The 2768-nt window shown below is 32.4% G+C and overlaps 1 protein-coding gene across 1 annotated transcript; it reads left to right on the forward strand.

Annotated features, from left to right (window-relative positions):
* Positions 1-952: 952 nt before the first annotated feature.
* LOC105625444 (ubiquitin thioesterase zranb1-B-like) lies at positions 953-2525 on the forward strand (the record flags this gene model as incomplete). The annotated part of the gene is made up of 3 exons (XM_012206773.1): positions 953-1668; positions 1933-2214; positions 2324-2525. Coding segments are annotated over exons 1-3 (1200 nt in total), but the record flags the coding sequence as incomplete, so codon positions are not given.
* Between the last annotated feature and the right edge of the window lie 243 nt (positions 2526-2768).

A 2768-nucleotide genomic window follows, 5' to 3' on the forward strand; every position in this document is an offset into this window, starting at 1 on the left:
TATATATATATATATATATATATATATATATATATATATACATGTAAATTTAGATGTTTTTATTTCAATTGTGCTTTTTTTGTGTTTTCTATAAAATAAGATATAGACTAAAAAAAGAAAAAAAGAGAAAGAAGGAAGAATGCAACTAATAATTATGATAAACATAACTTATCAATGAATATTTCTTTCTTCACTTTGTTTTTTCTTTCTCTTCATAAAGCTTATTAAATGAATTAACTTAATAACGAAAATTTTCTTTTTATCACATTTTCTATATGTTTTTTCATCCTTTTTTTTCATGTAATTTTTTTTTAATATTTTTAACTTTAAGAAAAAAATTTTAGCTCTTTCAATATCTATTTAACTTTTTTTTGTATACTTAGATAATATATTTATCTCATTTTGAATGCAAAAAGTCGTATAAGTTGACATTGCATTGTTCTATCTTTCTTGGCTCCATGAATAACAAAGATAGAACATTATTTGTCAACTTTTATTATCCATTATTGTTTTTAGTTATAGGAGCAATAATATATAACATATAACATATAATATATAACATTTTATTATGTCATATACATATATATATATATATATCTTCATTTATATTTTTTACAATATATTTAATAAATATTAATATTTTTTTCAGGTTCTTCCACTAATGTCTATATTGGCACATCTAGTAGCTTTATTTAATTACAATCAATCATAATGCTAATCACATAGCGTATACTGGGCTATAAACCATACTTGGTCACAAATCTCCTACTTGGTCTCAAATAGATTGTGCTGCGCAGCATAGAAAATTCAACTAAGATATTTAAAAAAATATTTAATGTCTAGTGCACATTTCAACGTCATCTTTCAACTTTTCTTCCACATCGAGAAATATTGCATCTCTTGCAACAACGAGACCAGAAGCTCCATCAATTAATTTCTCCATCCATTGAAGATGACCAGCAGATTCGAGGAAACAGAACAGAAATGGACTTGCGAATACTGCACTTATGAGAATTGGCCCTCTTCTTTAAAATGCACCATGTGCAGAGGTGCCAAGCCTCTCCTGGGCGAAGATATTTATCGTCTTCGAGATCCTAGCCCTCAAAGAGGTTCCTCCAACGTCGCTTCCGGTCCAGTATCCCAGATAAGCCCTACGGATAATTTCACCTCGCAAAATTATAGCCAGAATCTGCCTTCGGCGGGAAAGTGGGCTTGCAGCATGTGCACTTATCTTAATTATCAAAATACAACGCGGTGCGTACAATGTAGCAACCGGAAGCCGGTTAATCAGTCTGTCAATTCATTAGCATCGAATCTACATGAACATTTAGCACCACTGCGATTGGCCGATGGACCACCAAACTCGGGATCGAATTCCCAATTGAATCCCTCGCCGATTAATCTCCATCCGGAAAGATTGTACAATATGCATCCAGAAAAATGGTCCTGTCATGTATGTACTTACGAGAACTGGCCCAAGGCGACTAAATGCGTGATGTGCGGTCATCTGAAGGAGAAAGATAGAAGGGATAAGGGGACACACGGAAATGTAGGAGTGATTTTACCGAGTCCCGAGAGAGAACATAGTCAACGAGGTTTACCATCGCCGCCACATGCACCTTATATTCATCAGACACAAAGAGAGGATAATTTAGCGATAGGAAGGAGGTGATTAAATTAATATTTTATATTTCACATCTGCAGAGAAAATATACAAATTTTATTTAGAGGAAATATATTTAAAGATTAATGATATCAAATTTAATTTTATTTTAAATACATGTAATTTCTGACTATATTTCTGACTATATTTCTGACTATATTTTCTTGAGTTACAAATATGCGTTATTATAATATATTATTCTATATAATATAATATTTTTCTGTTAATAAATTATTTAATTCGTTTATAACTTATCTTTAACTTTTTAGAGGCCCACATAGATATGCAGAGAGTCGGAATGATAGTTTGTCAACTCCTCAATCTCCGAATAACTGTGATTATGAACGTCGATTGAAGCAGTTAAGACGCCACACTGATTGGTGTTGGTTAAACGCTTGTCTTGGTATTGTAGAGGGTGACAACACTCCTGTTGAAGCTTACCTGGCAAGCGGTGGCGATCCTGCCCGCCAATTGACGCATTCTGAGGTCTTGCTCCTCAATAGAAGCAGCGCGTTTGACGTTGGACACACTTTGGTGCACTTGGCTATTAGGTAAACACAAATAATTTAGATAAATGCTTCCATAAACCGATACTATTATATAAGATACGATTCTTAACATTAATAAATTAATAGAATTTTAATTGGGACTTTTCTACAGGTTTCAAAGGGAAGATATTTTAGCAACATTGTTGTCGCAAATTGAAGGTTCGGGTTCAGGGGTGAAAAGAGTACCAAGTTATGTCGCACCTGATCTTGCGGTACAGATTCGCCGACATGTCACCAACAGTATACGCTTACGCAAGGGCTCATTCCCCTGTTATTTCGTTACCGATATGGCAACCTTCGCATTGCCAGCCGAGGTTACTATGACATATATTATAATTTAATATGTACATACATTTTAATATAAATTAGACGAAAAGTAAATATTTTAATTCCTTAAAGTAAATATTTTTAAATAATAAATAATGTTCGGACTTAATGTTCAATAATGTTCAAATTTAATTTCTATTTGAAATAATTATAACTCACTGAAAAGTGATTATATAAAGAATATATATGTACACACACACACACACACATATTATCTCTCTCTCTCTCTC

This window comes from Atta cephalotes (genome assembly GCF_000143395.1).
Source record: "Atta cephalotes unplaced genomic scaffold scaffold01603, whole genome shotgun sequence".
NCBI lineage: Eukaryota > Metazoa > Arthropoda > Insecta > Hymenoptera > Formicidae > Atta > Atta cephalotes.